At 43.9% G+C, this 26,866-nt stretch overlaps 1 protein-coding gene across 1 annotated transcript in view; it reads left to right on the top strand.

Annotated features, from left to right (window-relative positions):
- The first annotated feature begins 4,973 nt into the window (after positions 1 to 4,973).
- LOC138266052 (E3 ubiquitin-protein ligase MARCHF5-like) overlaps positions 4,974 to 26,866 on the top strand; it is a 65,298-nt gene continuing 43,405 nt past the window's right edge. Inside the window, exons 1-2 of the mRNA XM_069214392.1 lie at positions 4,974 to 5,132; positions 25,111 to 25,313. Coding sequence (XP_069070493.1) covers positions 5,116 to 5,132; positions 25,111 to 25,313 — 220 coding nt within the window. The 5' untranslated portion in view covers positions 4,974 to 5,115. The remainder of the gene's footprint in view (positions 5,133 to 25,110; positions 25,314 to 26,866) is intronic.

The following is a 26,866-nucleotide window of genomic DNA, read 5'->3' as shown; positions in this document are numbered from 1 at the left end:
GGAAGTAGATTTATTAAGAGCCAGAATTTCCTTACCCCTATAAGTCGTTTTGGCCGCTTGATGGATGTTGAAAAATGTAGGAGTTCTGGCGCCAGGCGCGCTCTGGCCACGGACGGGCACAGGCGGGCTTGCCTTAGGCACAGACACGCTTGTTGCCAATTTAAATGTCCCTCCATGAGGGGGACGTGGCAGAGCGCCGGTCCTGCGAGGCGCAATCACAATATACAGCTGGGGGAAAGAAAGGCACAAACTGGGGTCCAGCAACCCTTGCAGTTCTCCCAGGCTGCCCTGTGAGGAACTGCGTACTGGTAAATTAAATACTAATTAAAACAAGTCGAGAGAACAATCTAATAAATCATAAAATCAATAAAAAAAAGGGAGAAGACTCCCTCTTAAGATGGTACCCAACTAAGGGAGCCAAGCACCTCCCGAACGGCACCTGATGCCTACAATGAAATTAAATGAGGGCTATCTGTCTCGCTCAGGAGGAGCTGCACGGACACGCTTGTTGACGATTTAAATATCCCTTCATGAGGGTGGCGTGGCAGAGCAACAGTCCTGCGAGGAGCAATCACAAAAACAGCAGGGGGAAGAAAGGTGCATAAACTGGGGTCCAGCTGCCCTGTGAGGAACTGTATACTGGTAAATTAAACACTAATTAAAACAAGTTGTGAGAGCAATCTGATAAATCATGAAATCAAGAAAAAAGGGAGAAGACTCCCTCTTAAGATAGTGCCCAACCAAGGGAGTCAGGCACCTCCCAAACGGCACCTGGTGCCTACAAGGAAATTCAATGGGGGCTATCCATGTTGCTCAGGTAGGAGCTGGATGGACGCGCTTGTTGCCAATTTAAATAGCCCTCCATGAGGGGGGCGTGGCACAGTCCTGCGAGGCACGATCACAAAATCAGCTTAAGAACAAGAAAGAGGATTTATTTGCTCCACCCAGCAGATAAGCAGGACAGCGAGGCTGTAGATAATTGTTATCTGACAGAAACAAGAAGCTGTGCTTGGTGACAGAGACTCCCACCTACTAAACATGGTGGACTTGATGTTTGTCCCCTGGCAGAGCTAACACAGCCCTTCCTTCTTCCAAGATCAGTCAGCAAGCGAAATTGAGGGTGAAACTCAAGCACATTTATCAAGCGCTGGAGGACTAATTGTTTGGGGGTGTGTGTAGGAAATTAGGTTATTGATTGGCAGGGATCCCTACTCAAGCAGCAACCACAAGTTTTGTCATGGTGAGGCACAAGCAAACCCCAAATTAACCTGTTTTCAACCCTCTGGTAACTTGGCACAAAAGCAGTCAGGCATAACGTAGCAGCAATTTGTAAAATATTTATGCAGCACTTCAAACTGTAATAATGTGGAAATACCACACCAGAGAAATCCCAATTTAGAAATATAGAGTTAATTTAAATAAATTATTTGACACCAGAATGACAAAATTCCAATCAGCAGAAAGGGAAATATGCAATTTTAAAGATTTGAAATAAGAATAGGTCCTAAAAGAACAAAGTGCCACTTGCAGTAAGCGGGCTGCACAAAACTGGGTGAAAATTTAAATGTTTTTCACTACTAAGACATGTAAAAGTTAAATGTACACGTCCAACTGTTTAAATACACTGCACCCTGCCTATGGGGCTGTTTAGGGCCCACCCTAGAAGTAACAAATGTATTGAAAAGGAATGTTTGAGCCAGGCAAAAGGATTATTTTTGCCTGGTCCTAATGGCAGTTTAAACTCCAAACACAGGCTGCACTGGCAGGCCTGAGACATGTTTAAAAATGTTACGTAAGGGGATGGCACAATAAGTGCTGCAGGCCCAACAGTAGCATTTAATTTACAAACCCTGGGTACATATAGTACCACTTTACTGGGGGATTACAATTAAATTATATGTGCCAATTATGCCACATTTTATCATGTTTAAAGGAGAGAGCAGAAGCACTTTAGCACTGGTTAGCAGTGGTAAAGTACACAGAGTCCTAAAAGCCAACAAAAATGGGTTCACAAAACAGGAAGGATAAACGCAAAAAGTTTACAGATGACTCTGCAGATAGGGCCAGGTCCAACAGGGTGCTTGATGTTTAAGTAATGCTTTTCAAGGGTAATTTCTTTGTTGAATGTAAGAAAACTGTTGCATGTGTATGCATTTCTTAATACTTGCTTCGAACTTGCTTTGCTTTCTCCCACTTTGGGAAGACAGCAAGCTTGGGCATACAAACGTGCATTATTGTGTCAAATATTGTACAGTTTGGGGAAGTCTGTAGGTAGCATCAGAAACCTGGCTCCAACAGAAAGAGGACTAGCAACGGGATCAAAAAGAAAGAAACAGACGAAGAACTACAAACACAACCAGGGAGCTGAAAATAAACAATTGATTATAAACACTGTGTGCTGTAAACACAAAAGAAGGACTCCAATCACAAATAGGGAGTTGGAGAGAGAAAGGCCTGTAAATAGTGCACAAAATAAATATAGAAGAGGTTTTCGACAAGGAACTTTCAAAGAGGACTGGAACCTAGTGTTACCGTATAAAAACATCACTGTATTCCTGGCCCTTCTTTGACACATCCCTATGCACCATTTTTAGTTCAAAATCTGGAACCCATATTCCCAGCCAAATACAAAATGGCCCGCCTATCCCCCCATTATCTTATCCCTTGAACTGTGCCCATTATCTTATCCCTTGAACTGTGCGTGGGAGCCATTCCTCATGACCACTCTGAAACGCAACTTATACTCTACCCTGATCCAGATTACCATCCTTCCTCTCAAACTGAGTACAACCTCGCCAGTTTCTCACTGAAACCTGGTTGAATGATACTACAAGCAGGTTTCTTCCGCTCCTACCCTCCCCCAACTCCATTCTGAGAAGCGACCATGAATGCAAACAAGGTGGGCCTAGCAGTCGTAAAGAGAAACTCTTGGAGTTGCAGGTTATTCCCCAACTCCCGCTTTCAATCCTTTAAGTGTTTATCACTGGAAATCATATCACAGGCTACCTCTAACCTTAGGTTGTACATAATCTACTGCCCCTCCGGTCAACCAACACCTTCATCGAAAAGTGCATTGAATTCTTCACAGCACAATTAATCATCTCTGACAATATTATCTTTCTCAGTGACTTAAACCTCCATGAAGGTTCGGAATTAAATTAACCACTGGACAACTTTGCTGCTAGAAGACAATGACCTCCACCAATACTGACAAAAACCCATACACCTTAAAGGTGCCACTCTCAAACGGTTTATCTCCAGAACATATCACCTATCGACCAGTGACCCCGTTCCAGTTGGTCTGATCACCTGCAGAGTACCTTCACAGTGTCTTTCTCAAACAAGAAAACCATTGGACAACTGAAGAAAGAAAAAGCTGGTTCATAGATACCAGTAACATTGATACTGAAACCATAGCTATCCTAGTCCTATCAAACCTCACCTTGATAGTTCCTCAACTTGGCATTAATGAGGACACAAACGATTTCAACTCCTGCATGGACTCCTTGATAAGGGAATTTGCACCCACAATTGCAAATACAACAGACCCAAACCTTCTTGCCCCTAGTACTCTAAAGCCCTATACGAAGGAAGAAAAAATATATGAAAGTTGGAAAACAAATTGGTGACGAGCACCTTTTCCATTAAATCTAACAAAGTTTTGTGCTGCATAGTTCACCTTATACCTCACAAACTGCTCCCAAATAGTAAAAATTGTGAATGCTGTCTCAAACCCAGTCTGCCTGTAACAAGGAGCTCCCCAAGGTTCAATTCTCTCCCTGACCCTTTTCAACCTCTACCTCGAACCCCTCTGCACCATCCTCAGGAGTCCTCTTCCATCTGTATGTGGACAACACCTAAATCTACTTGATGGTCTCATGCTCGGAAGACTTAATCTGCCTATTCAACTCCCTCTATCGAATTCAAGCTTGGGTGACAATCAACCACCTCAAACTAAACCCGGTAAAAACAGAATTTCTTCTCACCCCTCCAGAGAAATATAACTGTTTGATCCATGACTGTTGAGCGAGACTAACCCTGTGATCACTCCACCTTTAACTGTATCTGTATATATTCTATTTCTTATTGTTATGTTCAGGGTTTATTATGAAACACTCTGTTGCCTCCAAGACATTCCGCACTACATAAAATCACAAAATAAATAAATACATAAATACATATAGATCCACACACTTTTACATACTGGCTTTTCATTTGTAGTTTTATCTCCCAAAGGATGCTCGGCTTCGTAGTTTATGCGTATTGCTCAGGCTAGCGCTTAAAATTGAACTCATGAGAAAAGCATAACAGAAGGTCAAGATCTTAGCATAAACTCTGTTTATCCTATTTGTGTTTCAAAAGTACGCTGCTAATTAGATTGAGCCTATTAAGTCACCTTGAAATTGACTGAGCCTTGATGTATTCTCGAAAGCAGTGGAAATGACGACAGCGAAATTATGCATGTATCAATCCCTATTAAAAATGGTCAGCTGGACGCCACCAAATTGTTAGCTCCATTTACAAGCGCGTCTACGTTCAGTCATTTTAAGAATGGCTAGGATTGCACTGTGCTTTTAATTTCCTACCCGCTAAACTAGAAGGATCATAGAGAACAGATTGTTGACGCCACAGTGTAGAAACGATCACGGTATTTTAACTACGGTGGGTTTAGAAAGGGAAGAAAGACTAATGGAGAGAAAGGGGCCATATTGGAGCGGAGATTGTTTATAGTCCTGGAGATACAGAAACTGGAGAAAATTATAGGTTGCTCTTCCTCCTGGGAAATGAAATTAAAACTGCAAGTTAATCCTATATTACGTTAGATATGTGGATGTTTTTTGTGCGCATATGTTCGCTGTTCCGAAGCACAATAACATTGGATTTAACAAGTCGAACGTTGCCACGAGAGGCAATCTTACGTCACGAATTTCCATACTGCCATTAGCATTGTAGTTCCAAAACCTTCCTAGAAGAAAGACTGCTATGGTTGGCGACAGCGTAGAGTTGTGTGTCAACCACGAAATGTAGGCGCGGCGAATTGCCCTGCAGGAAGAATAACCACGGACCGAAGCAGATGCTTTCGCTTTCAAACAAGCTGTCCTCAGTTTCGGAACCATGGAGGCTGCAGACAGGTGAGGGTCAGGAGTATACGCCTGAGATCGCAGAGTATGGGGGGAGGAGAGATAGGGAGGAGAGTGGGACAAAATGCAAGTCCAGTGTCAATGACAATCCAGGGGAATTAGATTCATAACTAGGTGAGGTGCTAAACGTTGGCTGCAATGGAGACCGTAAACAGGGATTGGAAAAGACCGCTAGTCACAGATAATAAAATGTCAAGGGGCAGTAAGGCTGGCGACCTCTTAGAGGGACGGGCGACCAAGAGATGAACAGATCTTTAGGAAGCTAGACGTACATGTGACTTGGCCTCTGAGATACAGTGTGGGGATGGTTAAGTTGAATGCACAACTTTCCAAAAACAGTAGTAACTTCGACTATAGAGGTATTTTAGGTGTGTTGCAACAATGCTTATGTATGCATTCAATGACTTAAAAAAAATCTCCATCTCCAATTCGAGTAACGACTCGAACGCCAGATCATAGCTGCCAAGCAGGGCCGGCTTTAGGGGGGTGTGACTTGTGCGGCCGCACTGGGCCGTGACCAGGAAGGGAGGCACTGGTCTGAGAGGGGGCGCCATGTTGAGCAGTTACTTTCTATTTTAAAACACATGCCGCGGAATTAATTGTACGTCCAGCTTTTAGGAAGCAAAAAATATGTCAAGATAACTCTTTTGATGAATGTTCCTGCTAGAGAGAGACACGAGTTTTGTCTAGTGGCAGTTTTGAATTGCTATAAAGTAGCCCAGAGGGTTCATATGCCTGCTGCAAATAATCTATCTTTATTTTAAAGTGGATAGCTGATTGAATTAGTAAAGCCAGCTTTTACGTAAGCTTTAAAACAAATTAATTGTATATGAGAGTGGGGCCATGGAGTGATGAGGGGGCAGTTTTGCCAGGTGATAGTGAGGGAATCCGAGGTCATGGGGAGCATGCCAAACATGATTGTCAACCTGGGCGCCACCTGCGCTAAAGCCGGCACTGCTGCCAATTTTTCAGTATGCATATGTGACAATTGTATTTTCGAGCGTGTTCGTGAGCGACATCTGCAGTCTTAATGTGTGACACTTTGAGTGCCACTTTAATAGAACATGTATATATCACAAATTGCTGACAGTCCAATCATGCTTTTTCAAGCAATAATGTGTGTTAACTTAGTGCTTGACATAGCACACCTTTGACATTTCTAAAAAGTTGCTATTGCCCCTACTTACATTTTATGACAAGACCGGAGGCTCTATTATGCGTTATTTTCTTACTTTATGTCCAATAGCAGCAGTCAAGAAACTACAACTCCCAAGAGGGTTAGTAACAGACTAACCAATGGGAGTAAAACAAGAACTAATGATAGACCAATCAGCTGAGGCCATAACCATAGAGTGTACACTTGACTGCGAACAGCCCTCTTTTCTTGCTGCTCGCAGTCAAGATAAGTACACTCTTTTGGTCTTCCGTTTACTTATTTGTCTATTTATATATTTCAGTAGGAATATCGTTTTTTGGAAGTAATTTTCCGTCTAGGTTTAATGTGTTCGCCTTCCTTGCCGCTTCGCGTCACACTTATCCCCCCCCCCGCTCCTTAGGGTTGCCGTTGTTTCCCGGCGCGCGCATTAACCGCTGCGCGTTCTGCCAGCCTGTGTCGTTCTGTCAGCGCATCCGCGCGCGTCTGACAGACGAGGCATTTCCATACCGGCGCGCCCGGCGCTTTCGAAGCAGCTATCTCGGAGCGCCGACTCCGTCCAATTTCCTGGCGGTCCGGCCTCTTTCTCCCGACGCGTTGTTTATTATCTCCGGCCCTCCCTCACGGTCCCTCCCCAAGGGAGGAGCTTTCGCATACACCAGAGAGCGTATTGCTCTCTCTTTAACCCCTACATTTCCACAACTCTATACAACTCTATACAAGAATTCCCAACTGTTGTTTCTTCAGTCATCGTCCCCATTTACTGATAATTATGAATCCTGATTATTCAACTTCAGGCTCTGACTCTGAGGAGAATGAGGAATCCTTTAAACAGGATTTAAACAAATTTATTCAATCCTCAGTGAAAAATGCCTTAAAGGCATCTATGGTTACAATGTCTAAAAACATTGAGAGTTCAGTAATGTCCATGGTGTCCAACCCTATGGCCCATTCTGCGGGGGAAGGCAGAAAACGGAAAGTAAGTTCTTCTTTTAAAATAACAAAAGGCGCACATACAGAGAGTGAGTTTGCCTCACACCAGACTGAGGACTTGGTTTCTCCCGGGCCTCCTTCTAAGGAGGGGAATTCTGCTAAAAAGTCGGCCTCACAAACAAAAAGGTAAATCAAAAAAGAAACATATTCTAGCGCCAAATAAGATTGTTATTTCAGAGGTTTTGGACACAGATGACGAGGACATGGACGAATTATCTCTGTCAGATAATCCAGATGATACGTTTTCCCCTTCTTCTCCTCCTCCCAAACGTATCAAATTTGCTTCTAGTAACTCCTCGACCAGTGTTGTTGACGCAGAGGGTGTTCCCATGTTCGACTCGTCCCTCATTCACCATCCTAATTCCACGGAGTGGTTCCCTTTGGATCACGTAGCTGAATATATTTCTTCCCGTCTGCGCCTGCCTTTGGATAAGCAGACACGCTCCAAACTAAAGTCCGAATGTCCTAGACCATCTTTGGACTCTAACATTACTGTAACCCCAGCCATTGATGAGTCCCTCATCAAATTTTTTACGAAATACGGCAAAGATCCCCGGAAAGGGGTAGACAAAGCCTGGACCACGTGCCAAGATAAACTCCTCGACGTGGTTGGTCCTCTAGAAAGAATACTGGACTTAGCCGAATCGGCCAGATTGGAGGATTCTCCTATCGACCTGTTGGACCTTTCTCTTTGGACCCAAAGAGCCTTTTGCCTTTTGGGCAACGCTAACTCAGCTATCATCCACAAGAGACGTAAGGGTCTCCTCCTTAGAATGGACCCTAAACTGGCTAATCTAGCTACCAGGGATCCCGGCATTCAAGCCGATGGTAAACTCTTCGGAGACTCGTTCATTAAGGATCTTAGTCGTTTTGTTTCCACCTTTTCGTCTATTGACAAAGCCCAACAATCTCTAAAGAAGGTTTTCAACCAGCGTGTTTTTTCCCGGGCCGGTAGAGGTAGGAGTCGCTTTACCGGCCGCCAATATAGAAACCAAGGCTCCAGAGGATATTCCAACCCCCCATATTACTACAACCAAGAGTTTAAGCCCCACTTCTACCCTCAAAGATCAAGGGGTTTCCGTAATCGCGGCCAGCGCTTCTTCAGATCATCCAATACCCCAGGTAAGCCAATGTTCTGGCCCTCCCGTGGGAGGTCGCCTTCGATTCTTCCTTCAAAAGTGGAAGTCAATTTCTTCAGACCCATGGGTGCTTTCCACTATTCAGGGTTATCGAATCGAACTTCTTTCTCCTCCTTACCAATCAGGTCCCCCTCCTCTTCCAAGGTTCTCTCTCGAAATGTCATCTCTAATTTCTTCGGAAATCCAATCCTTGTTAGAAAAAGATGCCATCCAAAGTTGCATCCCCGACTCTTCCGGTTTCCTCAGCTCTATCTTTCTCGTCCACAAAAAGAACAAAAAACTAAGACCAGTAATCAATCTAAAATCCTTCAACCAGTTTGTCGTCTACCGACATTTCAAGATGGAGACTATTATCCATCTCGGGGATATTTTGCTCCAAGGCGATTGGCTAGTCAGACTAGACCTACAAGACGCATACCTGACCATCCCGATCCATCCTTCTCACAGAAAATATTTTCAATTTCTTTGGAATTCAAAAACGTATCATTTTTCCTCCCTTCCTTTCGGCCTATCGTCGGCTCCGTGGTGTTTCACGAAGCTCTTAAAACCTGTTGTATCCTTCCTTCGATCCCTGGGCTTCAGACTCATTATCTACCTCAACGATATATTAATTATGCATCAAAGCAAATCCTCTCTTCTGACTCAACTGCAGTTAACATCTACTCTCCTGGCAGAGCTCGGTTTCCTCATAAATCACGAAAAATCTGTGGTGGTTCCTTCACAACAAATAGAGTTTCTAGGCTTCCAAATAGATTCGGTTTCGGCATCTCTGTTCCTTCCCCGTGCCAAGGTTTCTGCAATCAAAAAAGAGTTAGTTTTAACTCTCCAAAAAGACTCTATCTCCCTCAGAACTCTAGCAAGAGTCGTCGGCCTTCTTTCTTCTTCCATCCAGGCCATCTTCCCAGGACCTCTTCATTATCGTGCCCTCCAGCGTCTCAAGATTCTTCATCTTCGTCGAGGTTTGGCCTTCTCCGACCTCGTGGCTTTAGATCAAGAATCCCAACTCGAAATCCAATGGTGGATATCCCATTTAGAAGCTTGGAACGGCAGATCCATCTTCTCCTCTGTGCCCGATCTTGTGTTAGAATCAGATGCAAGTCTCACGGGTTGGGGCGCCCGTTGTGGCTCGATATCGACTGGCGGTATATGGTCCGCAGAGGAGTCCAGATTGCACATAAATTGTTTAGAGCTTCTTGCAGGCTCCTTTGCGATCAGAAGTTTTACGAAAAACAGAGCAAGTTGCTCTATTCTGCTCCGCATGGACAACATATCCGCGGTTCGTTACATAAACCACCTGGGGGGCACCAGGTCCAGACCCCTTGCTCTTCTGGCCAAGAGCCTCTGGGAGTTTTGTCTGTCCCACAAATTTTCCCTTCTTGCCGAGTATCTCCCAGGCTCTTTGAACTCCAATGCAGACTGGCATTCCCGACATATCTCGGATTCCAGCGATTGGAAATTACACCACTCTGTCTTTCGCCAAATAGAAAGGAAATGGGGCCCCTTTCAGGTGGATCTTTTTGCATCCAGACTCAACTCTCAACTTCCTCGTTTCTTCAGTTGGTGCCCGGATCCGTTGGCCTTAGCTACAGACGCCTTTCTACAGGATTGGTCCAGAACCCTCAATTACGCCTTCCCTCCTTTCATTCTAATCAACAGAGTACTAAATCAAGTCAGGCGTCAAAAGACGTCCCTTGTCCTGCTAGTCCCCTTTTGGCAATCTCAAGTTTGGTTTCCACCCCTCCTCGAACTCACGGTAGATTTTCCAATCTTACTCCCTTCATTTCCGTCTCTCCTCCTAGATCCTCTCGGATGGTCCCACAATTTGATTCTCAACAAATCGTTAGTCCTGTCAGCCTGGTACATTTCCGGCCTACCCAGCGGTCCTTCCTTATTCGTCAGAAGCTTCAGAGCTCATCAATAATGCATGGGCGCCTGGCACAAGGCGAGCCTACAGATCAGCTTGGTCTCTTTGGTCAAGCTGGTGTGTGGGAAAATGTGCCGATCCCTTTTCAGCAGATTTAAACCTAATTATAAATTTTCTAGCGGCCCAGGCGGGTCTGGGTAAATCATATCGTACAATCAATCTTTACAGATCCGCTATATCTATGAACCATTCTAATATCGATGGCAAACCTATCGGGATCCACCCCTTAATTTGTCGCCTCTTAAAAGGAGTCAAACTCTCAAAACCTCCTACGGCCAAATACTCCCATGTTTGGGATGTTTCATTAGTTCTGAATCTTCTACTTTCTTGGCCAGACAATCCGAACCTTTCCTTAAAAATGCTGTCTGCCAAGCTCACTATGCTTCTATGTCTAATTTCTATCAAAAGAGTTTCTGATATTAAGTCCCTAGATGTCTCCGCTCGCCAGTTTCTTCCTTCAGGTGTTTTATTTCACATTGCCAAACGCACCAAAACTAATTTACATTCGGTGTTCTACCCTTTTTTCCCCGATAAACCAAGATTATGTGTGGGTCTTTGTTTGAAAGAATACGAAAAAAGAACTGTTAACCTGAGAACGTCCTCCTCTAACCAACTGTTGATTTCCTTTCGCAAACCCCACAATCCGGTGACTTCTGCAACCCTGGCTCGTTGGGTCAAATTGATTATGTCCCTAGCGGGAATTGACACTTCTGTTTTTGGAGCCCACTCCTCCAGGGGGGCCATGGCTTCTAAAGCGTTCGCTTTGGGATCTAGTTTGGAGGACATTCTCAGGTCGGCAGATTGGTCTAACGATAATGTTTTCAAAACTTTCTATTGTAAACCTGTTAGAACTGCTTCTTCAGTAGTTATTGATACGCTTTAAACTCGCATAATAGAGCCTCCGGTCTTGTCATAAAATGTAGATTTTCCTAGTAATTTATGACGGAAAGTCTTAATTTTATTAAAGACACGGAGGCGAATATTATCCCACCACTGTACCTTTTAATATGTACTTTCTCTTTCCCTCCCAGCGACTCCTGCATTGCCTCCAGCTTCCGGATAACGCTGCTGGCTCCATCATCGCATCTTTCCAGAAGAACCCACAAGATGTGTCATCGCAACCTCCTCAAGATCAACTATCTTCGTCATCGTTCTCTCGGTTTATAGCTGTGGTTCAAGAAGTTTGCTCCGTTTCCTTGGCTTTGGCGATTGTGGGACTCATTTACCCTTTGTTTTATGATTCTCTCTGACTTGCTCGTTCAAGAAAAGAGGGCTGTTCGCAGTCAAGTGTACACTCTATGGTTATGGCCTCAGCTGATTGGTCTATCATTAGTTCTTGTTTTACTCCCATTGGTTAGTCTGTTACTAACCCTCTTGGGAGTTGTAGTTTCTTGACTGCTGCTATTGGAAATAAAGTAAGAAAAGAACGCATAATATTCACCTCCGTGTCTTTAATAAAATTAAGACTTTCCGTCATAAATTACTAGGAAAATCTACATTAATTACCTTAAATTCATAGATGGACCTGAAGGCTGATTTTGCTTTTGTGGGATTCATACACTCTTTAGATAATGGATGTTAATGAAGCGCGGTTCCCCAAGTGAACACTTTTCCACGTACCCATTCCCCCTACAATAAATCACCAATTTATTAGTTTAAATTAAGCCAAGCTTTTTTTAATCCTGCTGCTTTAATGTATAGTTTATCTGGAGCTCCAAGTCGGCTAGTTTTATGCCCGAGTAGCTAATCCAATCCAACTGTCTTTGTCTTTTGAGACTTTTAGTCTTGACTGTATTGTTATAAAGTTAGGGCTGCAAATCCCAGAATGCAAAGAAAATCTGAAGTTCAAGAGTCAGTCAGGGATGGGGCTGGAAAGCATAAGAGGTGCGTACCTTGCTCAGTTAAACTTTGATACAGAAGCCACTGCTTGATGATAAAGGAACACTTATTCTCCTTCTCCCTTTAAAAAGGGGTGTTCTAAAAAATACAGACAGTGCAATTGACATCGGGTTTACTGAAGCATTCCGGTCTAATTTATTAAATAATTGCTTTGCATTTCTGCCTCTAGTAGAAAGGCTCAGAAGTGTTGAGTGCACCCAGAAGATCAGCTGCAGAGTTTGCCCATATCCAAAAACGCCCACCACCTACCACACATATAGATGGAAACATCAGGCAGACCAGCCACTAGCAAAAATACTGTTTAACTGAGCACTTGTCATTTGGATTTTTGCCATCACAAAAGATGAGGACTTACCGTCTTTCCCACATCGACAAATGAAAAGCCTTCTTGTTGTTTTAGACTTTAAAAGTATTTCCAAATGAAAGGCAAAAGGAGCATATCTGAAAACTAGAGATGAGTGACAGTAGCAAAGGCAGTATTAACAACTACAGGATAGTTGGCTGGAGCATAGAGTGAGGATCCACAAAGATCCTGTCAGGGTCTTGTGAGAGTTTCTGTGTAGTATGTGCCTTGCTTGTCCCTTGCAGCCCCATCCTTCACCAGAGAACAACAGCTGTGATAACACACACCACAACAGTGAACTCGCACCATTAGGGACTTGCATGATTGTAACTTTGTAGAGCTTAGCCCTCGTGACAGCGAGGAATGATTCTGAGCAGCGCAGCCATGGAGTGGTGCCTGTCACCCAGGGGATTTCTCCTTGGTAGTGTCAGTGTGTCCAATGCCAAGGTCATTCCACAAATATAAAATCAGAAATAGCCACTCTCTGCTTTCTGTTGACCTGCTCTGAACACCGGGACATTAGTGTTTGCGAACGAAGCTGCAAAAAATTGATATGTAAAATAAGTCTTTGTTCATGCAACAGGAGCTGCCTCTGCTACGACCCGCCCCCACCCCCACACAGACACACCATTACTAACCATCCCCTGACCCTCTCTACCATTACAGCACTCCCTATGGTTGATATTTTTAAATAAAGTAAGAACACCTAATGCTACAGTATATAACAATCACCTGTACTAAATGTACTGAAATTTGCAGGGACAGATGCAAAAAGCCTAGACTGCTTTGTCAAATCCGGGGTTCCTCATCACCCTTCTACATGAATAGCTCCTGCACATTTTTTATTTTATCTTTATGCATGTACTTCTGAATTTTTCATTTGATCCCATTAAACATAAATCCTAGAAACCTGGATTGCCTGACCTGAGCATTAAATGGGAAGTCCTAAACTAGTTCACCTCCTATTTGTCAGCCTTCGGGGGGGGCTCTGCAGGGCTCAATCCTCTCACTGATCAGTTCATCCTATATTTAGAACCAGTGCAATAGATTTTCAGGAACTCTGGCATCCCTTAGCATTTCTTTTACAGAAGATATCTAGATTTATCTGAAGGTTGCATCCTTGAATGACGACATCCTTCTACTCTAACACATTTGCAAGAGTTCAAAATTGGATGTTAAACAACCAGCTTAATTGAACCCAACTAAAAAATCATTCATTCTAATCTCACAGAAAAAAATCCAACCCAACCTTCCTGTACAAGAATGGATGTAGTCCTTTTTCCTGGATTAAATCAGCCTACTGCCGAGAACACCATATCCCTAGGTTTTGTCCTTGTTAAACTACTTAACTATAAAAGGCAAATCTCTGTTATTGCCAAGAGGGCTCTTCACCAACTAAGGCTTCACTGGGGCAGCAGACAGCTAGCTCATTACAGCACAGGACTTAAGGTCTGTAGTCCAGGCACAGGTCCTCTCCAGACTGAACTGTGTGAACTTGCCCCTCGCTAGACTTCCAAATGTTCATTGTGCTCCCTGCCCGCTCAGCCCCCGCCCAAGAGGGGTGTTATGTGGGGCAACACAAATTGTTACAAGCAAAAAGAAATTTGACTGCATCACTTCTGTTCTACCACCCTTTTCAGTAGCTGTCCATTGATGCAAGAGCTCAGCTCAGTTTGTCTGCCTTGACCACTCGCAAACCCGTATACAATTTCTCTCCCTTCTAACTGACTGCAAAACTGAAAATCTCTGTCTTTTAATAGGGAACGAAAAACCCAGAATCCCTTCTCATGGAACCTCCCACATTTAAACAAGAATGTTTTATGAAACAGACCTTCTCAGCAAGTAATACAATGGATTGGAATTCTTTTCCACCAGTCCTTCGTATTACCTCATGTTTCAGCACCATTAAAAAGGAGCACAAAATCCTATTTGAAAGGTTGTTAATTTCCTTGTTTGTGATGATTGTTTGAGCTCCTGGTCTCTTGTAAATTGCTCTAATGCGCTTGAGCCTTGTTCATGCTACATACAATTGCAAACTAAATAAATTAAATAATAAATAAGCTCCTGTTTGGAACTGAAAAACATGAGATCTCTGAAGAGATGATTTGGTGGTTGATAACTGAAGGCATAAAAACATTATACAGTGTTGCACAGGACTTGCACTGTAGTCATAAATTCTGGATTTTTTTACAGGCATAAATTAATCTCGCTTCACTATTACATTATCATTAAGGATCAAAATAATTATAATTTCTGCTACAGCTATTTATTTTGACAATTCTTTTCAGAGGTCTCAAGTTTCCAGGCAGCTGTGCAGTAGTAGCTCATTCAGTTCAGATTTTTTATGTACTCGGAGCCCGGTAAACATCAAGATGAGAAGAACACATAAAGTGGAGTAGATACTCAAAACTTGACTCAAAAAGGACTTTTTCAGTCCAGAGAGGAACTGTGCTGTGATGAAGAAGTAAGAAGGCAGGACCAGAAGAAGCAAGGTTGTTGAGAGCGAGCGAGAGAGAGAAGTGTGTGGCAGTGAGGTGCAGGTAGTGGGGTAAAGATTCATATTGATTTAGAGCGGCTTACTCGTACGCCTTGGGCGACCCAGGTAGGATGCCCATTATGCCACCCTACATACTGTGAGCTCGAGCCATGTAGAAAGAAATACGTATGAGTTGCCTGCATTTGTTTACATGGAAGATTGTGAGTTAAGAGCATGCAGAATGTAAAAGGCTGCTCTAGAGGCACATGCTAAAAATGTAGGATTGTGATGAATTTAGCCCTAAAGAGTCTATAGGTCAGTTTGCCCCTGGAGCAAGAGGTAGCTATGTGAAAGAGAATAGGGTTGGATGGGTAATCGTGTAGTGGGTCGGGATGTAAATGAGAAGGGGTAGCATTGGGAGCTACAGAAGCAAGATTAAAAGTCAGGCTTGCTGTTTTTGTTACTGATTTTTTGCAGATAAATAAAGGTAGCAAAACATCTATTTACTGTCTGTATTAATTTTTAAATTAAATATAGATTAAAACAGAAATTTGGTTGTTTTTTGTCCGCCAGGCCAATAACTGTGTTGATTTATAGGTAAAGGAGTTAAAAAAAGGCAGAATTTTCTAATGCGGGCTAAAAAGCTTAAAAAGTGCATACAGTTGATACTAAAATGTGCATATTTTCATGTGTATTGATTTATAAACCTATGCGTATTTATGTACCTGAAACCTTTGAAGCATTCAGGTATGAATGTACTTTTATCGATTTAATAATTATATGTAGGAAATCACTAGTTTCAGCTTCATTTTTTCACACAGTCCAACATAAGTATGGATAAACACAGGCACATTCTAAAAAAAAAAAAAAAGTACAAATGGATAAATACAGCTAGCATTGCCAAAAAATAAGTATAATAAAACCGGAAGCTTTGATCTAAAGAGATGGCAGGTGCGGGGAACTGTGACCATAAGACTCGTAAGATCACAATGTTGAGTCCGTGCTCACACACAACCAACTTTGTCACTAACCTATGTTTGTTGTTTCATACAGCACGTACCACGACCTTCTTAACATGATCACAGATGCATGATGCAGATAAAAGCAAAGACATTGGATAAAAGCTTCTTTACAGCACCAAATACACTATTACATTGAGATACACATTTTCCCATGTGCAAAATGTTTCCCCTTGTAGTGCATACTCAAGAGATATAATCTTATGTGTATGATTATTTGTGACCTTTGTAATTACATTGGTCACATTCATGGTGAAGTCATGATGATTGCATCTCGTGTGCGAATAAGGGATTGCTTAGCTGTTGTGCAGTTTTGAACTGCGGTTCTACCCATAGCCTGCACATTTAAGTTGTTTTTGTTTTTAATTCGTTATCATGTCTCCACTTTAGCTGTGTTATTGTCATTGAATATGTTTTGTACAGGCAGCAATGGACAGGCTGCACATGAAGACACACATTTGTTCCTGGTAGGAGATTTGTCTTTGGATGGTAGTTTGACATCTAATGGGATTGTGTGGTGGTTACTCCGAGGAAATCTATAATGTTTAAGCTGTATATTGGCCCCTGTATTGCAAATATAGCATCTACCCACTGCTCCGAGGTATGTGTGGGCCCAAAGACACTTAGGGCCTGATTACAACTTTGGAGGATGGTGTTAAACCGTCCCAAAAGTGGAGGATATACCACCTACCGTATTACGAGTCCATTATATCCTATGGAACTCGTAATACGGTAGGTGGTATATCCGCCACTTTTGGGACGGTTTAACACCGTCCTCCAAAGTTGTAATCAGGCCCATAGATGAAGTTGTAGACCTCTTTGGTTGGTAATGAATGATTTGGTGATACGAAGGTCGTTCCTATCAGTCAAAGTACAGACAATTCCACAAATGTGTATGTTGGATCGTTTTATTGCAGTAGGGTAAGACTTACTCTTCCATATAAAATGTTTGCTATATAAATTAGTAGATAGATATACGATGCATAAAGAGTTAGGCTACATCTGTTTGAGTTGTGAGCGAAAGAGAGGAGTGATTTTTGGATTGATGGAACCATTGTATACCAAAAAGAACCTTCTTACTTTCTTGTTGGTGCAGTGACTGTGAGTAGTCTTGTATACCAGAGAAACGGCTTTAGTTAGTACTAAGCAGTGGCCATTTCCAAGTAACGTTTTTAATAATGCGGTCAATGAACAGGCAGTGGAAATTACCTCTATTTAGGGAGATCGTTCGATTTGTTGATGGGTCATCTCTGCGCTTTTCTCTTGCTGTACTAATGGAGAAAGTCATATTATTGTGAGTTGGCAGTGAAGGTGAAACCACTGGACGTGGAATGAAAATGGAAAAGAACACGTGGTGAATGAGGATGACGGTAAAAGTTGAAGATCTTGATATGGCAGGATCGAAAGGACAGGATGTGTTGGGTAGTGAGGAGGAGGAAGCGATATGCGATTGGTCCAAGGTTCAGAAGTACAGACGAGGATGAAGCATCTAGAGTTTGGGGTGCTGGGAGGGAGGAAGGTGGGGGAAGTGGACAGGGACTTGTTTATAACTGTTGGAGGTTCACCTTTGTGCGCTTGTGTGATTAGTAAGCATGCGCAATAGGGATGAAAGGAAGAACACAATTAATGTTTAGAACAACGTTTCTTAACCTCTCACTGGACCCCTGGGGGTTTGCGACGGTTTAATAAAAATTCAAAAACAATGGAAGCAGATTTATAAAGTTTTATACATGATAAGCAAAATGTAAAGTTTAAAATGTTACAACTCTGTAAATTTGAAAAAGTGAAATTGCATGCTAAACATTTAGTTGGTATCCTCGGCATGAGTCAGGGGACCAATGGAAGTACAGCAAACATCATTTAGTACGGATGATTGGTGGCCTCAATTGACGCACTGGTATACACCAACAAAAAGAGATCATGCATTATGAGCAAAAAAGACAGTGAGATGCTAGATTCCATTAATTAACTTCATCTTTTATAATAAAAAACTCCAATCAACTTGCCCATTAAAATTACGATTTTTTGTATATATTTTTGTTTGTGAATTCAGTAAATAATAATTTACCTATTTGTTTTATGTGTACTTTTTCTGTATTTTTGTATATTGCTTTGAGGTTCACATCGTTGAAATGACGTAGGGCAGGCCCCCTGGGCGATGAGTGGTGATTCATTGAGGGTCCACAGAAGTCTAAAGGTCAAGAACCGTTGCTTTAGAACACAAGACATGAAAGGCAGAGGTTGATGATATGAAAGTTGTGATGCTCTACGAACAAAGGAGTGATTAATAATGGGAAGGGAGCAGAAGGCTGAAGAAACATAGGAAGGCAGGGGGAGGTGGAGGGGAGATTTTAACTTCTTGGGTCTGGCAGGGTGATAAAAGAGAGGAGAGATTAAGCAACGATCAATTGTGTAGGAAAGTACCATCTTGCCTGGCATGTTATCCCCATTTTTACTTGTGCGGCAGTTTGTTTTTGCCTGTCTCACTGGGATCCTGCTAGCCAGGACCCCAGTGCCCATAGTTTGTGGCCTATATGTGTTCCCTTTGTGGTGCCTAACTGTATCACTGAGGCTCTGCTAACCAGAACCTCTGTGTTTATGCTCTCTCTGCTTTTAAAATTGTCACTGCAGGCTAGTGACAATTTTCACCAATTCTGATTGGCACACTGGAACACCCTTATAATTCCCTAGTACCCTAGGTACCCATGATATTGAGGTTCCAGGAGATCACTATGGGCTGCAGCATTCCTTTTGCCACCCATAGGGAGCTCAGACAATTCTTACACAGGACTGCCACCGCAGCCTGAGTGAAATAACGTCCACGTTATTTCACAGCCATTTTACCCTGCACTTAAGTAACTTATAAGTCACCCATATGTCTAACCTTCACTTGGTGAAGGTTAGGTGCAAAGTTACTAAGTGTGAGGGCACCCTGGCACTAGCCAAGGTGCTCCCACATTGTTCAGGGCAATTTCCTCAGACTTTGTGAGTGCGGGGACACCATAACATGCGTGCACTACATATAGGTCAATACCTATATGTAGCTTCACAATGGTAACTCTGAATATGGCCATGTAACGTGTCTAAGATCATGGAATTGTCCCCCCATGCCAAATCTGGTATTGGGGTGCCAATCCCATGCATCCCCGAGGCTCCAGCATGGACCCCGGGTACTGCCAAGCTAGCTCTCTGGGGTTTTCTCTGCAGCTACCGCTGCTGCCAGCCCTCAGCCAGGTTTCTGCCCAGTCCCAGGAAGGCAGAACAAAGGATTTCCTCTGAGAGAGGGTGTTACACCCTCTCCCTTTGGAAATAGGTGTTAAGGGCCTGAGAGGAGTAGCCTCTCCTGGCCTCTGGGAATGCTTTGAAGGGCACAGATGGTGCCCTCCTTGCATAAACCAGTCTACACCGGTTCAGGGATCCCTCAGCCCCTGCTCTGGCGCGAAACTGGACAAAGGAAAGGGGAGTGACCGCTCCCCTGTCCCATCACCACACCAGGGGTGGTGCCCAGAGCTTGATGCAGAGGTGTGAGGGCACAAAGGAGACCTCTGAGTGGCCAGTGCCAGCAGGTGACGTCAGAGACCTCCTGATAGGTTAGGTGCTTACCTGGTTAGGTGGCCAATCCTCCTCTGAGGGCAATTTAGGGTCTCTCCTGTGAGTTTCTTGTCAGATAACGAATGCAAGAGCTCACCAGAGTTCCTCTGCAGTTCCCTCTTCAACTTCTGCCAAGGATCGACCGCTGACTGCTCAGGACACCTGCAAAACCACAACAAAGTGGCAAGACGACTACCAGCAACATTGTAGTGCCAAATCCTGCCGGCTTTCTCAACTGTTTCCTGGTGGTGCATGCTCTGAGGGCTGTCTGCCTTCACCCTGCACTGGAAGCCAAGAAGAAATCTCCATGGGCCGACGGAATCTTCCCCCTGCTAATGCAGGCACCAAACTTCTGCATCACATGTCCGCTGCATCCCCTCTTATCTTGAAGAGTGTGGTCTCTGGAACACAGGAGCTGGATCCAAGTGACCCGACAGTCCAGTGGTCCTTCTGTCCAAATTTTGTGGAGGTAGTCCTTTTCTCCCCACGCCAGACAGTAATCCTGTGTACTGCATGATCTGCAACTGCTAGGGCTTCTGTGCACTTTTGCAAGGAATCCTTTGTGCACAGCACAGCTCAGGTCCCCAGGACTCAGTCCTGCATTGCTCAACTCGCTGAGTTGACCACCGGCTTCGTGGGACCCTCTTTTGTTGTGTTGAGACGACCGCCGTGCTCAGATTTTTTGAACGCCTGTTCAAGTGCTTCAGCGGGTGCTGCCTGCTTCTGCGTGGGCTCTCTCTGTTGCTGAAGCGCCCCTTCTGTCTACTCCTCCAAGGGGCGACCTCCTGGTCCTTCCTGGGCCCGGGCAGCACCCATTATCTTCAACTGCGACTCTTGCAGCTAGCAAGGATTGTTTGTGGTCTTTCTGCGTGGAAACAACTCTGCATCCTCCAGCACGCCGTGGGACATCTTCTGTGCAAAGGAGAAGTTCCTGGCACCTTACGTTGTTGCAGAATCTTCAGCTTCTTCCACCCGGAGGCAGCCTTTTTGCACCTTCATCCGTGGTTTAGTGGACTCCTGACCCTCCGGACACTTGCGTGACTCTTGGACTTGGTCCCCTTACTTTACAGGTCCTCAGGTCCAGGAATCCGTCTTCAGTGCTTTGCAATTAGTTGTTGCCTTTGCAGAATCCCCTATCACGACTTTCCTGTGTTTCTGGGGTAGTAGGGTAACTTTACTCCTACTTTTCAGGGTCTTGGGGTGGGGTATCTTGGACACCCTTAGTGTTTTCTTACACTCCCAGCAACCCTCTACACACTACACTAGGCCTGGGGTCCATTTGTGGTTCGCATTCCACTTTTGGAGTATACGGTTTGTGTTGCCCCTAGGCCTATTGCATCCTATTGTGTTCCACAGTGTTTGCACTACCTTTCTAACTGTTTACTTACCTGATTTTGGTTTGTGTGTATATTTTGTGTATTTTAATTACCTCCTAATTATCTTCAACCGCGACTCTTGCAACTAGCAAGGATTGTTTGTGGTCTTTCTGCGTGGAAACAACTCTGCATCCTCCAGCACGCTGTGGGACATCTTCTGTGCAAAGGAGAAGTTCCTGGCACCTTACGTTGTTGCAGAATCTTCAGCTTCTTCCACCCGGAGGCAGCCTTTTTGCACCTTCATCCGTGGTTTAGTGGACTACTACCCCCCCCCCCCCCACCCACCCCCGGACACTTGTGTGACTCTTGGACTTGGTCCCCTTCCTTTACAGGTCCTCAGGTCAGTGCTTTGCAGTTAGTTGTTGCCTTTGCAGAATCCCCTATCACGACTTTCCTGTGTTTCTGGGGTAATAGGGTAACTTTACTCCTACTTTTCAGGGTCTTGGGGTGGGGTATCTTGGACACCCTTAGTGTTTTCTTACACTCCCAGCAACCCTCTACACACTACACTAGGCCTGGGGTCCATTTGTGGTTCGCATTCCACTTTTGGAGTATACGGTTTGTGTTGCCCCTAGGCCTATTGTAACCTATTGCATCCTATTGTGTTCCACAGTGTTTGCACTACCTTTGTAACTGTTTACTTACCTGATTTTGGTTTGTGTGTATATTTTGTATATTTTAATTACCTCCTAAGGGAGTATATCCTCTGAGATACTTTGGCATATTGTCAATAAAAGAAAGTTCCTTTATTTTTAGTAACTCTGAGTATTGTGATTCTTATGATAGTGCTATATGATATAAGTGGTATAGTAGGAGCTTTGCATGTCTCCTAGTTCAGCCTAAGCTGCTCTGCTATAGCTCCCTCGATCAGCCTAAGCTGCTAGAACACTACTAATCTACTAATAAGGGATAACTGGACCTGGCACAAGGTGTAAGTACCATCAGGTACCCACTATAAGCCAGGCCAGCCTCCTCCAAATTGGTGCTAGGCTATTCAGAAAAGTTGTGTCCATGTTAGACTCCTTTGTGAATAAAGATTGTGACTGGCCTTTCCATAACTGATGCTTAACTCATGTTGGAGTAGCAAGACGTGAGAGGTAAGATGGTGCAGATTCAGTAAACCTAGGATTTTCATTGTGCAGGTGAAGAGAGGGAGTGAAAACAAATAAAGATACATTTGAAGGGAGCAGAAGGTAAATGTGAGCAACTCTTGGGTGCAATTCTAGCATGCTGGGTAAATCTAATGGAAACAGAATCTGGGTGGTGCTTAAAACAAGTTAATAGTACTCAGTTTCTTGACATTGGGTTGGGTAAATATTGAGTTGGCCTTTGGAAACTGGTTTTCTTATTTTGCAGTTGTCAATGACGAGTGCTCAGTTCGCAGAGACGTTAGAGGCCATAGAGAAAGGCCTGTAGAGACTCCTGATGCTGTGCTGGCATTGCGAGGTTGATTAGGGCAAGCACACGGGCTAGAAATGGTACATCCTACAACAGTAGGAGTTGACCCTCAATGAGCAGGTCTATGGCCTCTATAAATGATGCCCCCCTCCCCCCCCGAGATATGGTTTAAATAGGAAGCAGCAGTATGTCTTTGATCGGCCGGTGTCTTGTAAGCTTTACTTAGACATTGAAAATAAAGCAGCAGCCAAGCTTCTCACATTGTAGTAACAGTGCAGGCTTCCTCTGCTTGCTGGCACACACAGGAAATATGGGATGGGCATTAGCAATGCAAATCCCATCCCTACTACAGCCAGGTGTCCTTCATCACATGCCTGGCCACTGCACCTGTACCAAAGAGACTCCAGAGGGAAATGTGGAGCATTGGCAGGGCAAGTGCACAGAGAAAGCATTTCTAAGGGTTCCTCACTGCACATGGATACGAAGAGGCACTGACCTAAAGAGTAAATGCTTTTGGACAGTAGCAGTGAAAGCTGTATACAGTAGCTGCCACACATAGATTCATAATACCCTCTCCTCACTTACCCCCAGAAAAAAATGCATGCTTTGCTTACACCCACAGTCCAACCTTCAGCAAGACGTAATCTGTGCATCACGCTAAAAGGTTTGAGATCTTTGCTGCAGTGACCCTGTGCCACCTTGCGTGTTATTTCAGGATGCCAGACCAATATAGTATATTTTTCTGTTTGGGACACGCATTTCGGAAGTCCTCCCAAAAGCTGCTCCACAATGGTTTGACTGTTTTCCCCAGCCCAGTACTTGACTGTGCTGGAGTTACACCAGGTACTTCTTTTCAAAACAGGTGACTCCTGCCTCATGTCCAGACCATGGCAAGACTAGAGGATTCCACAAGTTGGTTATATTTTGGGGTACATGATTTTTTTCATGTTATCGAGGGCAAGTCTGCCTATTCACCACTGCTCTTAAAATCCATGCAGTCATTGCCGCTTTCACTCGTGTCAGACCTGCGTAGAAGACGACCACACATGGGATGACTAATGCTACGGTGATTGGGTGACCTCGCTAAACTTGTAAAGACCATGTATAGACTCTCCACCACTCCCTCCTCATGAGTGTAAAATGTATGTGGTAAGTATGTTTTCTACCCGGGGTACCTTTATCCGGTGGCCCCCATGTATGTGTTTCTTTTGAAGATGGCAATTTAAAGTGGTCCTTTTCTGTAACGGTTTCCCCTTTTTCCCTTGCCTTTTTCTGAGCTTCTTTTATCTGTGCAGAGTAGTGCAGCTCAGGCTATTTTATGTGCAGATAGAAGACATTTGAGGTCACCCCAACAGATGAAACAATACCCTAACGCTCAGTTTATGGGCTGCAAGGGGTCCTCTTTCGCTGCCCACCCACCCCCAACACGCCTCCTAAATACAACGGAAAGGGAATGCTCTTGATGCTGTGCTAGAAGGGAATGTGAGACAGGAGATGGAGCATGGACAGATGGTTGGGGGTGAGAAGTGAATAAGCACCATGCACCAATGTGCCACAATGTCTTCGGTACAAGTGTTCTTTATAAATTGTGTTTAATTCATTCTTTCAATCATTCATCGGGGAAGGAGGCCAATGAGACACAACCAGGAAGGAGAGCGGGAGAGGAGGGGTGAGACAAGACCACCTACTATGAGAGAGAGAGATATGGTAGAGAGGACCATTAGTTCCATTCCTTCCTTCCTTCCTTTCACTTTGCCGTTCTATTTGTGAATTCACTCGAAGCATCACTTCCAACCAATATACTGGAACAGGATAAGGACAAGAATAGAAAATGGTAAAAGTATCTGCTTCTCTGTCTTAGGTTGAATGGAGCAAACTCCGTTTCAGGATAGCAAAACAGTCATTTGTATAAATGGTATAATTAATTGCATCAACATGCCTCTAAACCACTAAATGGAAGGTTTGCTATTCTTGTGCAACAAAGAAAGCTATCATTTTCCAAAGCAGTGATAAGTGCCACATCCAGATACTTCCTGCCCTAGCGTCTTATGTTGTTGCCACCATTCCAGTTCTTTCAAAATCGTAGCAACTCTGAAGATTATGTGGGGTAGAATGATGCTCTTACTTTATAGACACTCAATAAATGTACTAGATATTATTTAGCAAGTAAAGGCTAAGACAGCAGAGGAGAGTAAACCAGGAGAGCAAAGTCAGCGAGGATGCCCACGGTATGGCAGTCAGGACAGAAGAACAATGAGGGAAGAGAGCCCAGAGACTGTTGAGCCATCTGTGAACAGGGCTGAGCTCAGAGGCAGTGTGATGGGCTAGTGTGAAACTAGTTGTTGAGGACAAAGTGAGAAAGATTGAGCTTAGTACTTGAGGGTAGTAGAACAGGTTGTGACACACGGACAACGTTGTGGGGGGGAGTTTAAGTTTGGTGCTTGGGCACGCTGACTGATGGCAGACGTATTGCTCCAGATAGTTTAACCTCGCCCTTTCCAGCTGGTTGATGATGTGCTGCTGTCACTGTTAAATGAATTTTGATGTGAATATTTCTGCATTTACTTTGCCTCTAAAAGGTTGCTGTTGTTAACGTTTGAATAAATATAATTGATCTCTTATTGACAACTACATTTAAGTCCTGCTTTTTTCTTCTAGGCATTGCTGGGTATGCTTTGCCTTGGAGAGTGAAGATCGCACAGCCGAGTGGGTGAGTCCGTGCCGCTGTAGTGGCTCCACCAAATGGATCCACCAGTCTTGCCTGCAGCGTTGGCTCGATGAGAAGCAGAAGGGCAGCAGCACCGGCAGTGTGAACTGCCCACAGTGTGGCACAGAGTATCATATAGTATTCCCCAAACTCGGTAAGGAATTCGAAACTACAAACTCGCTGAGGGGATCTGCTCTGCATGTTAGCCCATAGAGTGAATTCAAGTCTCAAAAATTACCAGCCAACTGTGGTAGGCTTTCTATCAAAAGAAATAGATTGTGTGTTGGGATGACTAGTATTAACAGCATGTGCTGGCTTCTGGAGATAGAATGGTAGTTGCTGTCAAAAAAGAAAAAAATCTTTAGCCGGAGGCGTGGTTCTCTGTCCTCTCTATCGTGAATGTTTGTAAGAAACATTGCTGTCTGATCATGTTTGGTATGGTGTGTGTCAATGTCACATCATCAATGAGTACATCTTTCCGCTAGTGGGTTCAGTTATCCGAGGCCTAGCATTAGTGACCTTTTACAAGCTTGGGACTGGTTGATTAGGTTGCCCTGGCCTCATCTTGCTGTCTTTGGATAGGCGGAAAAGGTTTTCCAGGCCTTAGGAGCATCTGGCTTGTTTTGGAGAGTTGTTTGGCATTGGTGGAATCTCATGTAGTTAGAGGTGATGGGTACAGTTGGCTCATGGCCTGGCTTTGAACATCTTGTGACTAGGTTTATCAGTGTCCCAGGACTTACTAGCTGTCATCTAATGTGTTTGCCTATTGTGCGAGGTACTCCCCTTCTTAGTGCTGGGTCAGTTTCTGACCAGCTTTGGGACTGTGATTTAAAATTGTCCAAGGCCCCACCTTATGACTACTTCCGACTTGTGAGTTGAATGGTGAGACTGGCCCTGTTCTCTGTTCGGTGCGTACTGGTGAACTGCTGGTAGCTGCTAGGTTAGGATATCCCACAAAGGTATATTACCTCCTTTAGAATGCAAGGTGAGGTTGTCCCTTGATCATAATATTTCCATGCTTACCTACTAAGGGCTGCTTGGCGAGGCTGTCTATGTCCCGGGGTTTGAGAAAAATTGGATTTTGAAGTGCTTTACCAGGCAACCTAATTTAAAACACACCTCTCGGTTATCAACCACCTTCTCCTGTTAGGGGAGTATGCATACAAGGTTTATAATTCGGAAGTTATCAGTTGCTTAATTTTCCTCTCTTTTTTTTAATTTATTTATTATTATTTTTTTTTTATCCCTGGCCATCATTCGGGATGGATTTTGGTGTAGGGAAACAGTGCGTCTGTTCAAACTGTCCTCTTTTGCTTTTTGATTTATAGAATTGTGTCCATCGTGCTCTTCGTGTTTGTTGTTTTTCCTTCTTCACTCTTTTCACCCTGCGTCCTCATATATTCGGTGCCTTCTGTCTTTGCCCCTTTATTTACGTCTTTTATGTTATTTTAATCCCCCTCTAGTGCTGACTTTCTTGGGGAGCCCTTCTTTGTCTCAAAATACCTTTCCTGTGTCAGTCCTCTTCTGTTTGGGAACACCTCGTTTGTCTTGTGCATGCCCCCATTTTATGTGAACATCCATCTTTGACTTTGGCTGTCCATCCCGTTGTGTTACGTGATATTTATCTCCTTCCCTGCACTCAGTCACATTCTGCTTTGTAGCTTCTTTTCTCTCAACCTTCCCTGTACTGACAAGTCTCTCCCCTGG

This window comes from Pleurodeles waltl, chromosome 11 (genome assembly GCF_031143425.1).
Source record: "Pleurodeles waltl isolate 20211129_DDA chromosome 11, aPleWal1.hap1.20221129, whole genome shotgun sequence".
Classification (NCBI taxonomy): domain Eukaryota; kingdom Metazoa; phylum Chordata; class Amphibia; order Caudata; family Salamandridae; genus Pleurodeles; species Pleurodeles waltl.
The sequence above is the reverse complement of the archived record's forward strand: the minus strand, read 5'-3'. Positions and strand labels throughout refer to the sequence as shown.